Here is a 12436-nt window from a genome sequence, read left to right as displayed (position 1 = left end):
GACGATCATCTAGTCATTAAAACCTAAGAACAGTCTGTTGTACTCACTACTCAACTGAAAAATGCGTTAATGTAATAAAAAGATGGATAGATTCGGTCTCCAACTTAATGAATAATGACTCAAAAACACACATTATCGTAGTAGGATCTACCACTGAAAGATTATTTCATCAGTCAAAAATCTGGGCATTCAAATGGATAACAAGTTGAGTTTTGAAAAACTGATTCTGCAGTGTTTTAGAACCATACGAACCATCAGAAAATGAAATTCCTCCTAACAACAGGACAAACCTAGGTTACAGTCAACAGTCTTATAGTCTCATGTTTAGTCTATTTTAATGGTCTTTGAAGCTTTTTAAACTTAGGTACTGCACCAATTACAGCTTATACAGAATACTGCTGCAAGAGCGGTGACGGCACAATACAAACATGATCACATGCAAGATGATTTACGGAAACTCAACTGTATTAAAAAGAGGATTGTATTTAAGCTTAAACTTTTAGCGCATAAATCTGTTATTGGAATGGCCCCTGACTATCTACGGGAAATTTCTTCGTACAGTCATCATGGACACTCTTAAACTTATTCTTCCTCATGCAGCATCCCATGCTGGACAAAGATCTTTCAGAGTTATTGGACCCAAAATTTACAACTTTCTACCATTATCAGTTAAAATGTGCTATAAAGTGGATATATGTTTAAAATTGGGTTAAAAGACGCAATTGATCCAATTTGTCACAATTTTATTTGGAGAAGCCATATTCTTAGAATGTAATGTAATGTTTAAAATTGGCTAAAAGGCATATTTATTTAATTTGTCGCAAAATGATTTGGAGAAGCTCTATTTCTAGGATCTAATGTGATGTAATGTTTAAAATTGGCTAAAAGGCATATTTATTTAATTTGTCGCAAAATGATTTAAAGAAGCTCTATTCCCAGGATGTAATCAGTTTAATGGGTATATTTAATGATATAGTGTATGTAACAGTGCAATTATGAGAGTTTTGTCGGTCTCACATTTTATTTTAATCTTAGTATGTGGGCTTCTATAGTATTACGATGCAGTAAAACTATCGGACTACGATAAATGGGGACTTGCCACCCCATGGCAACATTAAAATATTTGGACTCTGTTACATCGTTATTCGTTTTCTTTCAATATGAAAAAATATAGTTCTTTCACGCTACTAATTATTAGTGTTTAAAACACTATTTATTATGATCATTTTATAATCACGCCGCGCCGTTTATAAACAATCGCTTGATCGTTTATCGGTTTATCTTTATCTCCCTTTAAATATCGCATAACCGGCAATATATAAATATTTAGTAATACTGTATAATGCTGCTATAGAGTTTTCTAGAACATTTATCAGATAACCTTGATGCTGTCTTTATTACCATGCGAAAGTGCAAGTTTAGAAGTATCACTATTTAGAGACAACTCAATCGCGAACAAACTCAATTCATCGATTATCGATCGACGGAGAATATTTCATCACATGTTTACTGTACAATATTCTGCCAGTTTGCCGGGTAAAAGTTGTATTTTAGCGCAGCTAGATCTAGTTTTTACGGGACAAATATTACCGTGTTTTATCGTGTTTTATCGTATTTTATCGTGTTTTACGGTATACCTGTGTCTGCATACCGTGAATCCCGATTTAAAAGAGCTAGTTATTATGAAAATTGAAATACGTTATTACATCATATTGAATTACAACAAAATATGATAATATGTAAAACCAGCCACACTATTTCATGACATTCTTACCGCCCAGGTTCGATAATTTTGGAGCGGAGCTGGTGACGAATAGGCTGGACTTCCCTCCCCACCCCAACGTTATAAAGATTAACGCCCACTTCGTGGCTTCTAACGTGCCTCACTCACACTCGGTCAGTTTATTTAAGTTAAATTGATTAAATTAAACTTTTAAATTTCAAGTTAAGTCGTGTTTTATTTTTAATTGGTCTATCTTTCGCTCTGTCGTGTTTATCTGATCCTCTTTTCTTCGGAATAATTTCCGATATTTTCTGACTATTTACGTGGATTATGATGACTATCATTTCCGACAAGTCTTAACCGTTGTTAGCTAGAGTAAACGCCCAAAAGCAGTTTACTTGTACATTTAACTATTGTTTAATGCTTTACTCGATGTTTAAAGCGGATTGATTTCTGCTTTTCAATTGAATCATCCCCATTGGTTGTTTCGGTTAAAATGAACGTAGCTAAATTATCAAGAAGAAGTGTCTCTTTTGTTGTGTGATTATGGGTTATTAAGAAGACATTGTCTCAACCTAACGACTCATCCTAAAGAAACAATTATGCTGGAATATATATAATACAACAATATGCTAATATAAAGACTAATATATGACTAAGGGGATAATATTTCAATGTTGAGGCGTGTAATAAATGTTAGAATTTATTTATTTATGTATTATAATTTACAGTTACACAAACGTTTACCCTCCTTTATAACTAGGCAGTTGAAGAGTATCCAGCAGTTTTCGAGTACGGTCAGGAGAGCACCCTGTACATCGAGATGCCCCTGTACTCGTGCAGTATGAGTGAGTACCTCGCTTCTGTTACACTCACTGAAACACAAACCACGTGGGTGCTGTATCAGATAGTATCAGCTGTTCATCATATACACTCTCATGGTATTGTGCACCGGGATATTAAACTTGATAATATCTTGGTTAAGGTTGAGGATGATTGTTTGGATGTTGTGCTGACTGACTTTGGTATGGCACACGATTCATTAAGAGGTAAACCTAATCTGGACAGAAAATGGGGCAACCCCATGCTGATGCCCCCAGAAATAGCTCTCTCAAACAAACCAGACACTCTAGACTACACCAAATCAGACGTCTGGTGTGTTGGCAGCTTGGTATACCAGCTGATGGAAGCAGAAAACCCCTTCTCAAAACTCCAAAGTTCCAAATACCACGCCCGAGAGCTCCCTCCCCTGCCCTCAGATAACCCAGTCCTCTGTAACCTTGTCTCCAGACTCTTGTCACGTGACCCAGATCTCAGACCCTCTCCTCAGCAGTGTCTGCTGATATGTGGTGCTCTGCTCTGGTTACCTGATCTGTTCCAGACTCAGGATCTGACTCCGTATGAAACTGCTAGACAGCTCACTTTGTTGTCTTGGCAAACCTTTAAAGCTGGGTTGAGTGGCGCTGGGGCTGAGCTGTTGGGGCTGATGTACTTTTTGAGGTTTGCAACTGGGATGGAACTTTGGAAGGTTGTCAGTGACTTTGGATTGTAACAGAAGGTTGCTACAGCTTGTTACCTGATCAAATTTGTGAAGGCCCAAGCCTGTTACTCAATAAAAGAAGCGGAAGTGTACTTAAAGACTTAACTAGTTTAGTGTCTTCTGGATCAAATCAAAGAAATCTTTCATCAATGCAATAAAGTCCCATTCTGCTGAATGGAACTTGCCTGCGGAATGATATAATCTGATATCCCTGTACATCCAAATCGTGTACAACAGTCAACACCCCGACTCCCGAACGGCACAGAGTTACTTAATGAAGGTTCCCGGCGATTGCTTTGACTTTTACACCAACGCCTTACCCCTCATGTCAGTGCCTTTCTTTACAACAGCTAGCAGACTGCTAAGCCTGCTACCAAAACTTTGCTATGATCTGCTGCCCTGAACGGCAATTTTGTTGATTACAGTCAATTTACCTTTTGCCAAGAAATTGATAGAATTTGGCAAAATTTAATTATGAAATGTCAGATTTTAAATTTTTGTGCCATGCTCCGCTTCCTACAAAATAGATATGCATTTTATGAGATCATTCGCATTGGGATGTACGAATGTGGCATTGATCTTGGACGCTTATACTCGCTGGAGCATTGTAAATCATTAATATGACGCGGACGTATTTTAAAGGCCTCGTTTTAATATTTGAAACATAAAGTGTCGACGTTTTTGTTTTTTAATTGTTCATTTTGTTTGTGTGCTCCGTAGACATTTAATTACAGTATATAAAACTTAGATATTAAAATGTAATTTAACGATGAGTTTTATTATCGATCTGGCGGTCCAATAAAACGTAAGTCGAAACTCGAACATTTACACTTAGTGACTACTGATAATCACTAATTTTGATATCACATATTTCGTCTCAAAAGTTATAGAAAGTTCAGGATATCTAGATCTCATCAATAAGAATTACATTTTCTCCGAATGTTTAACACCTTTCTTGGCATTTAGTTAGTTTTAATCAATTATCTTATTAAATACCTAAATGTTTAATTTTGTTTCACTAAGTGTATTAATCCTAGAGATCCATTAGTGAGTAATCAGAGAGATCGTATTACTCGTTTGTTGTTTGCCGATGTTTCGATCGTTGTGCAATGTAACGCTGAGGAGCAACATTTATGCAACATTTTCAGGGATCATTGGGATGCACCAATGCGACAGTGATCTCGGGGAGTCGAGATTGTACTCGCAGAAGCATTGTAATTTATTCATTTGTCGTCGATTATATAACGTATTCTGAAGGCATTATTATTTAAAACATTGAGTGTCGACGTTTAATTTTTTAATCGTTCATTTTGTTTGTGTGCTCCGTAGAAATGAAAATCAGAAAATGTTATCGAGTTAACTACGTTTTCAAACTTATGTCTATTATGTTGTAAATGCTGAATTTTAAGAAAAATTTTTTGAAAACCCAATAATCGCTAAAATGTGATATATCACATATTATTTCGTCTCGAGAGTGCTAGAAAGTTCTGACTTCTGGTATAAGCAAAGATTTGTAATTGTATCCCATCAATAAGAATTAAATTTCCTCCGAACATGACGTAACATCTTTATTTAATTGGCATTTACTTAGATATAATTAATTGGCCCATTATATTATCTAATTGTTTAATTTTGTTTCATAATATGAGTAATTCTAGCGATCATATTTCTTGTTTGTTATTTGCCAATATTTAACTATTTAAGTATATAATAGTACATAATACATTGTACGAGTTATGGCTCTTTTATAAAGTTGTACTATAGTTTATTCCGCTTACCACATTCCCACTATATTCACAGTATACATCTAGTGTAAACTAGCTCATCACATTATAGAAGTATTCAATGAAATACCATTTCAGCTACCTATATCGTCTCAACATTCACTTTGACTGCGGCGTGGCGCCAACCGTAATAGAAAAGGTTCGGTCACGTTGTACATTGTGGTTGCCAGACATCCGCAAGTTTTTGTACTCGCAAACTCTCAACCGTTTTATTTTTGTATTGGCAAGGCCCCAAACATCATATTGGAAGTGACAACATTCCTCCAGATCCCTGGAACATACGTTAATATGGTGCTCCATTCAACTATTTCTCTAAATATCTGTAAGTCGGATAATAGGCTATTGTTTTTTCCATATCATGTCGGGACCTCACGGGGGATGGAATGATCCGGTTGTAAGTCTTGCTGTCCCGTTTGAGGGGGTTATTATCAGTTTAGTGGTTTCTGCGAAAAATTTGTCACTTGTAACCACTTTCTTGTTCTTTACACACTTCTATCTTTACTCTGTATTGACTATTGTTTCATTAATTTTACTTTGTTATTACATTGTTTTCCCTTCTATCGTCCTCTCAGTTGTTGTTTTCTGCGTGTTCACATTTGCAGGCTCATTGTTTTCTGCGTCTCGGGCTGACATGTACTATATGGAACATCTATTAATGTTTATGAAAGTATAAACCATGTCCCTGTCAATTGTTGAGTATTGAACATGTTCCTGTCAACTGTTGGACATGTCCCTGTCAATTGTTGAACATGAACTTGTCAACTGTTGGACATGAACTTGTCAACTGTTGAACATGAACTTGTCAATTGTTGGTAATGTCCCTGTCAAATGTTGAACATGAACTTGTCAACTGTTGAACATGAACTTGTCAACTGTTGAACATGAACTTGTCAACTGTTGAACATGAACTTGTCAACTGTTGGTAATGTCCCTGTCAACTGCTGACATCTTGATTTCAACTGTCAAAAAGTTGGCTTACCGAAGTTAAGTTAGCAAACTCTAAAGAGGGACTCCGAGCCCTGCGATGGAACATGGAAATCGTTGCATAACTAATTTTTCTGGGACTGTTAAGTGTTGTTTTGAATATTTTGTGATTTTTCAATTCGTATCTAAATTCGTCGAGGATGTTGCAGAAGTAATTGATTTAATATAGTCTAAGGAGTCCTAATCCTCCTCGAGTCATAAGATGGCGTTTCTTTTGTCTCATATACTGATATACTTATAGAGACGGTAAAATCCATTATCCAACATAGATCAGACCTAATAGTAACTATGATCCTGCCAACTATTTGGTAAAATATGTCAAGACATACGATAATACACCGCGCCACACAGCGTGAAACCTTAGTCAGATTCCGCAGAAGTATGCTATCTTATATAATATCTTGACGGGACACAAACTGAGGATTGTAAATTATATTGTAGACATAGGGAATGGACACTTGGCCCGGCTCCAACAAAGATCCTGCAGGAATATTATATGATAAAATTCAATGCATGAATTATAAATGATGATCTTATAATTTGATCGCATTACATCTCGAAATTTTGTTTTCGGCTCTACCTACTATTACTCCTATTACATTATTTTTTCCCCGTGTATTTGTTTATACCCCGATATTAGTTTAACCCTCTCTCTCTCAAATTAGCCGTGATGTTTACTCCTTCTGTTCATGATGAGACCATACTAGAACGGGAACCCTCCCAGAATCTCAGCTACAACTAGAAAGATACCAGTAGGGAGGCCGTATCCTGTTGCAGTGCATTCTCTCTCCCTCTGCCAGGATACCAGCTCCGTGCTCGTCCGGGGGTAGTGTACAGAACGTTATGTTGGCTGCTACTCTCCACTGCTCTCTCTCTGTAGAATAGTTGTAGTGTAGTGTAGTTGTAGTGTAGTTGTTGTACCCTTGGTCTTGTTGTGGCTACTACTTGTGCTGGCTGCTGCTTAGAGGCTACATATAAGTGCGGTAAAGTTTTTTAAATAGTACGAAACCGCACCTGCCTAACATTATTTTATGTGCGGCAAATTTGGAGGAAAAACCACCCCGCGATTAAGTTGAACAATTATTCGCCAAATTTGGAGCTTCTAGTTAGTAGAGTAGTAGGTTCGCTGAGGTTGGATTATTCAACAGCTTAGTGTATAACGTTGCATTATACATTTGTTTACACATCCAATAACTTACATGGCTGGTGTCTTACGCTGTCTTTCCTTACAATTCAACATCTTCAATTACCCTCATAGAAGGTTTTACAGTTGGAAAGGCAGGATGACTGGCGACTGGGGCTAGTTGGGCTGCTCATGAGCATAATTGAGACATACGTTCAATATAGTAACTTTACAACATCAGTAAAGTTAGATTCCAACACATTGTGTGTATTATAGACTAAAATGCCTGCAAACTATTATAATATTAAATCTAACTACAGGGTGGGCCAAAAGTCAGTACCCATTTGTTGGCCTTAATAGCTCAGTCACTGAGTGCCCAATTGAAACAATTCTTTCTGGTATGACTTACTACCACCACTGGTTCGAGGAATTTGTCCACTCGAAAAATATTCATGTTCATTTTTTTTACAAATGAAGGTTTGTCCTGAAAACATTACATTTGTAGCTTCTCAGATGACCGAGATACGAAGCATAACGAGTTTATTCATTACGTGTGATCAGGTGATTGGTTAACCTAATCACGTGATAAGGTGCCCCCGTTAACCACCCCGTTAAACATTACGGAAATCGTAAAGGCTGTCCAATTAAGGTGTTGTGTCACGGTGTCACATAATCACCCGACACCCAGTCAATTTTGTTAACGAGATATTATAGATACACAAAATGCTTGATAACTTCGTCATTTCAAATCCGTTTTTTCAGATTAGATGCAACATTTAATAATCTACCGTCTCTGAAAAAATTAGGTGTCCAGCATGTTCACTGTTCAGAAAGAACAATATAGGTGTTTTAATATTGAATGGGCGTGGTCTAAAATATTCGAATTTTAAAATTTTGGCGATTGAATCCTCGAACAAGAAGGTACAGTATGCCATCTGCAAAGCAACAGCTCTCAAATATAAAACACGGCGGAGGTATAAGACCAAACGTTTGCACACTGACTTTTGGCCCACCCTGTATGTAATATAAATCAAGAGGCTTGCATATAATGAACATATTGACATGGGTGCAGAGTTGAGTCTGTACGGAACCTAGTAGTTTCAGTTCCTTGTTTAACTTGCCGTACAGCAAGGACATCCACTACTTTAGCAGAAATATTTAATGTTGCCATGGGATGGCAAGTCCCCATTCATCGCAGCCCGCTAGTTTTACTGCGTCTCAATATTTTTAAATATGACTTAAGTGACTCAATTTCAATCTGTTGAGACTTGAGGCTTTGAGGGATCACAATCCGCTCGAGAAGTTGGTAGTTTGCCAAGATTCAGCCTCCTTTGTTTTTCTTAATTATCGATAGTGTTATAACTTTCCATAACTCTCCATAATATGATGATTATATTATGCATCATTGACGACCTTTCCGGTATTGTTTTATAGACATAGGTACAATGCCGACCGGCTGTTATAGGGGTACTAGCCGGCTGTTACGCTAACAACCCACTATCAGCCGCTTACGGTAATAGCCGGTTGATTTTCTAACAGCCCTCTAACAGCCATTCTGGGGGGACAAAAACCTAACAGCCAGATAATAGCCATTTTAATTGCATTTATAACAACCAACTCATAGTTATGGGCATTTCGATAATTTCTTCTTGTACATAGCAGTACCAAGTGCACAAATCCAACAGAATGAATAATAAATAGACGCAATATGGTGCGGAAAACTGCAATAAAAGGTCAATAGTGCGATTCCGCACCCACCGCAGTTATATGCTACTGCTCCATTGCTCTCTATTCAGTAGTATAGTTGTAGTGCCCTTGTTGTTAGTGTGGCTACTGCTGCTTGTGCAGTACTGATTACTGGGTTATCTCCAGCGTATTATGGCGATGTACTTACTTATACACATCGTCATAGAAACATAACATGTTACTAGTGCATATTTTATACCGCCAAGCCTATACTGAATCTTACTTCCTCTTTTTCTTGCTCCTCGTCTACACTTCATGTGGTAGGGGGGGGGGGGGGGGGGCACGTCATAGGAGGGGGGGGGGGGGGTCATATTCAGTGCGTGTGTCTTCTTTTATTTCGAAAAAAGATGTACTCTAGAAGCTTTTTGCTGTGCTGCAAGTAAAGTGTCTGTAAGACTTTTTTAGCCCGGGATACAAAAATTAAGTAAATGTGTTACTATTTTAGGATGCACGAAAGTTAAAACAGTTTTTAATGAATATCTCCAAAACTAAGCACTATAAACCCTATGTTGCTTTATAGCTTCTATGTAAATGTGGCCTTTTGCAGTTAGTTTGAGCTAAAATAGAGGCCCCTACAACGTTCAGAAGCCGAGATACAAAAGTCATATATTTGCGCCTGAGGGTAATTTAGAAATTTCCCCCTAGGGTTGGAACTACTGATAGAAATTGCGTACCTTATCAATTCTGATACAGAATGACCTTACAAAGGACCTGGTTTCTAGATAGGTTGTAGACACCAAACTGCATACTCTATTTCGATTAGCTTCTAGAGTACATATGTTTTCACTGTCGCCCCAGTGAAAATCAGTTTTTCTAGATTTTTCCAAAAGTAAGCATTTTGGGCAATATGCGCCTCATGTGAAATATGGGCGTGGCCCCCACAGGGTTGGGACTAGCGACACAACATGCGGCGTTCGGTGATTTGAGTTACCAATGCCCTATTTAACCCGATTCAGTATCAAAAAACGCTGTACATCGAAGTGCACACTCAAACCTCCCTGCTACTAGAGTACAGATCTTAGATCTAAAACAAAAGTTTAATTGTTGTCCTACGTGTAGTTTTGGAAGTATGTTACCGTCGTATCATGAGGACACCGTCTTTTATTGGGGATCAAATTGAGTACACTGCCACAGTATATCGCACACACTTCCAAATCTGTACATGTGAAAAAGTTGTACTTCATAAGTTGTTCCGCTGTTGTTGCTTTTTAAAAACAAGAGTTATCTGATATATAAATTCGTTTAACTGCCGCGGCTTTTATTGACTTTGTTATATCATTTCTTGCTTAGCTCACGGATGATACTGACCGTATATTTCACGACAAAGGACACTTGAAATGCAATAATAATTCGTTAACCTGGGCTTAATTTGCACTCTTTTGTGTACAGTTGAAGTTCTAGAACATTACATCTTCATCATGACTCTATAATTATAGTATGACGTCGTTCGAATGTGTCGTTTTAAGCTAACCTCGCTATCGCGAATCAACTAACAAGCACATAAAATGTTAATTAAACATTTTATGTTAAACTCAACTCTGCTTCTCTATGTCAATACCAGATTTTAATATTTTCTCCGCAGTTTCTCGGACATGTATGTTGCAAAAGGACCTAGTTGTTCGCCAGCTTTTGTTATATTATGTTGTCTTGAGACCATCGTTTTGCTGTGTAAGTACTAAGTAGGGGGTTTATCCACCGAACAGACCCCCTACACCCTACACCCTCGACCCTACACCCTACACCCTACACCCTACACCTTACACCCTACATCCTACAACACACCGGAAACACTGGTAGGGATATTATTCAGCTGCAAGCCCTCCAGCTGCTGAAAAACTTGTGTATATATCTAGAATGTTGTACTCTCCCTCGAGCATATTGTATAACACCACCCTCCACCAGATATATATAACCGAGATGCTTATATTATATATTATGCCATTTGAGGTATCATAATCGTTCTGTCGAAACAGAACTGAGTATGAAATCTACTTGGCACTATAAGTATAACCGGCGTTAGATTTGCAGGTGTGTAATGTGTATTACTATCATTTCGGGCATCAGGTGCGAATACCATGTTGTTTGTACTATGCCCGCTGTTTGCATTAGTATATTTACAAGGTAACAAGCTTGGGTTTTTTTTAACGATAATATTTACGTTTTTTCCTTCTGTAAAATCAGGTACGGACTAAGTTAGTTATGTTTATTTTTAGATTCCTTAGCTTTGGGGCTCGTTCAGGACCCTCGCCTGAGATACTCAACTGATTTTTAATTGAGTACTACTTAATTTACTTAATTTCCGACACACCCTAATACTCTAATATTTAATGGTAAATTAATCTCCAGAAGTAAGGCATGCAGCACTTGCGTTTCTGTGGAACTGCTACTCTCCAGATTTGAAATCTGAAGAGATTTCATAAAGCAAAAGTTCTCACTGTTCCGCAGATCAGAGGTATTAGGCCACATTCCGGCAAATTTACTCTAGACAAAACAAATAAACAAACATCCAGAACATTCAAAACATAACAGAGCAAGTGCGAGCTCATGATGTAATAACTACACTCAATTACACAATGTAATATAATTCTACGTTAGAATTTAGATAGTTAGATCCAATTTCTCCGTCTTGGTGTCTTTCAGTTCGGGAACTTTCTATAGTTTCTATCTGTGGCACCGGGCCCGGGTACCAGTTCATTTGCCTCGCACCCACTGTGAGAATTGATTAATCAAGCTTTAAATGGTTCGCTCCGTTCAGTAAAATAGTAAAGTTATAGTGTTCAGATCTTTCATATTTGTAATATTTGTAATATTTGGGGAATACTTTCTGTACTATAGGGTTTCAGTTAAATGGGAAATAAATTTCTCAGTCTTTCTTTTGATGTTATTGTTGATGGGTTTAAGGTACCAGTATGTGAAGATTAACCAAACCCATTAAATATAATGATACACCCATTTATTATTATAAATGCAGGGACGTTGCCAGGCATTTTAAGGTAGGGTTAAGCCCTAGACTATACCCGATCTCAACACCATGTGTAAACCAACCAACCCCAGTTCAGTGTTCATGACGTCATGGTTAATATATAACATGTTTCTAAACGATCCACCCTGTTGGCTGTTAATCACGTGATCATGATCAATATAACGTGATCATGATCTGGTGGATTCGTGTAGTGTTATTGAGTCTCATGATTTGATAGTTCTTTCATTCAAATTTCTGATTGTTTCTGAATAGACTCATTGAAGACAGATTCTAATGGAAATAAATAGCTGAATAACGTATCGACATTTCTACGTCATACTCATATTCCCAAATTATTTGTTATATATAGTAGTGTTGAAAGTATTAAAACTTTAATACTTTCAACACTACTATATAACAAATAAAGCGATCATGATCAATATGACGTTACTCTATGTGTGTGAACCGTGAGCCCTGGCTTTCGAAGTGGTCAAGTTAGTTTTGTTTCTTTGGTCACACTTAACTTTTGTTGTAGGTTATTAAGATCGTTTCTTCTATTTGTATTATATACATT

General features: G+C 37.3%; 1 protein-coding gene across 3 annotated transcripts in view; it reads left to right on the top strand.

The window, feature by feature from the left end:
- Positions 1-12436, top strand: part of LOC134819562 (serine/threonine-protein kinase Pink1, mitochondrial-like) — a 65904-nt gene that overhangs the window by 45699 nt on the left and 7769 nt on the right. For 2 of the 3 annotated variants that reach the window (XM_063829564.1, XM_063829566.1), the window contains 2 exons: positions 1782-1896; positions 2487-4710. The exons of the other annotated variant lie outside the window; for it this stretch is intronic. In XM_063829564.1, coding sequence (XP_063685634.1) covers positions 1782-1896; positions 2487-3275 — 904 coding nt within the window. In that variant the 3' untranslated portion in view covers positions 3276-4710. Of the gene's footprint in view, positions 1-1781; positions 1897-2486; positions 4711-12436 lie in introns of those variants that run through there. 3 annotated transcript variants of the gene reach the window in all.

Source organism: Bolinopsis microptera, chromosome 8 (assembly GCF_026151205.1).
Source record: "Bolinopsis microptera isolate Bmic1 chromosome 8, MBARI_Bmic_1.0, whole genome shotgun sequence".
Classification (NCBI taxonomy): domain Eukaryota; kingdom Metazoa; phylum Ctenophora; class Tentaculata; order Lobata; family Bolinopsidae; genus Bolinopsis; species Bolinopsis microptera.
This window is presented reverse-complemented; position numbering and strand designations above follow the sequence as displayed.